The sequence below is a fragment of the Cariama cristata genome, unplaced genomic scaffold (genome assembly GCF_000690535.1).
Source record: "Cariama cristata isolate BGI_N322 unplaced genomic scaffold, ASM69053v1 scaffold35572, whole genome shotgun sequence".
Taxonomy (NCBI): domain Eukaryota; kingdom Metazoa; phylum Chordata; class Aves; order Cariamiformes; family Cariamidae; genus Cariama; species Cariama cristata.
In genome coordinates this window covers 3,597-4,762 of record NW_009605021.1, presented here as the reverse complement: position 1 = coordinate 4,762, position 1,166 = coordinate 3,597, and the positions used below count along the sequence as shown (strand labels likewise).

General features: G+C 63.8%; 1 protein-coding gene across 1 annotated transcript in view; it reads left to right on the top strand.

The window, feature by feature from the left end:
- Positions 1-4: 4 nt before the first annotated feature.
- MED24 (mediator complex subunit 24) overlaps positions 5-1,166 on the top strand; it is a gene marked incomplete at both ends in the record, with an annotated part of 4,752 nt that continues 3,590 nt past the window's right edge. Inside the window, 4 exons of the mRNA XM_009695805.1 lie at positions 5-162; positions 301-400; positions 754-929; positions 1,020-1,166. The exon at positions 1,020-1,166 is cut by the window's right edge and continues 17 nt beyond it. Of these exons, the coding sequence (XP_009694107.1) occupies positions 5-162; positions 301-400; positions 754-929; positions 1,020-1,166 (581 nt within the window). The remainder of the gene's footprint in view (positions 163-300; positions 401-753; positions 930-1,019) is intronic.

The window sequence follows — 1,166 nt, the reverse complement described above, 5'->3', positions numbered from 1 at the left end:
GAGCCCGGCGGGCGAGGTGCCCTTCTTCGAGACCTGGATGCTGACGTGCATGCCCGAGGAGGGGAAGATCCTCAACCCTGACCACCCCTGCTTCCGCCCAGACTCCACCAAGGTGGAGTCCCTGGTCGCCCTCCTCAACAACTCCTCCGAGATGAAGCTGGTGTAAGAGCTCAGCCGGTGCGCCCACCCTGCCGGGCCGGGGCACACCAGGAGGGGAGCACCCATCCCATCTTCCCTGGCCCTGTGGCCACTCTGAACAATTGCTGAACCACCTCCTCCCGCCTCTCTCTTCTCCCGCAGGCAGATGAAGTGGCACGAGGCGTGTCTGAGCATCTCAGCCGCCATCCTGGAGATCCTGAATGCCTGGGAGAACAGCGTCCTCACCTTTGAGTCGATCCAGGTGGGCCTGGCTGGAGGATGGTGTGGGGCAGAGCAGAGGCACCGGCACTGTGCTGTGTCCTGAGAAGGGGCCAAGGCTTGAGTCCTCGTGCCCTGAATGCTCCTGCAGCCACTGCGGAGCTCGCCGGCTCCTTTGTGACTTGGGTGGGGAACTCACGTGGCTCCAGCTCCTTGATGCTGCCCCGAATCACCCCGTTGGTGGCAGTGGGGCTGGCAGGTGCGGCCTCACCCTGTGGAGGAAAGAAGGGCCTGGACCCTGCGGTCAGGGCCCACAGCCCTGGGAGGTGATGCTGAGATAAAACCTGTGCATCCACACGTCTGTGCTCATCCATCTCCGCTCCCGTCTCCTCCTAGAAAATCACAGACGACATCAAGGGGAAGGTGTGCAGCATGGCGGTGTGCGCGGTGGCCTGGCTGGTGGCCCACGTCCGCATGCTGGGCCTGGATGAGCGGGAGAAGTCCCTGCAGATGATCCGGCAGCTGGCCACCCCCTTGTACAGCGAGAACACGCTGCAGTTCTACAACGAGCGGTGAGCTCCAGTGCGCCAGGCCCCGTGCCTTGCCGTCTCCTGCCCCTCCGCTTCCTGGGGCCTGCGTGACCCCGTCTCTCTCTGCCACAGCGTGGTGATCATGAGCTCCATCCTGGAGCACATGTGTGCGGACGTCCTGCAGCAGACGGCCACGCAGATCAAGTTCCCCTCCACGGGCATGGACACCATCCCCTACTGGAACCTCCTGCCCCCCAAGAAGCCCATCAAGGAGGTGCT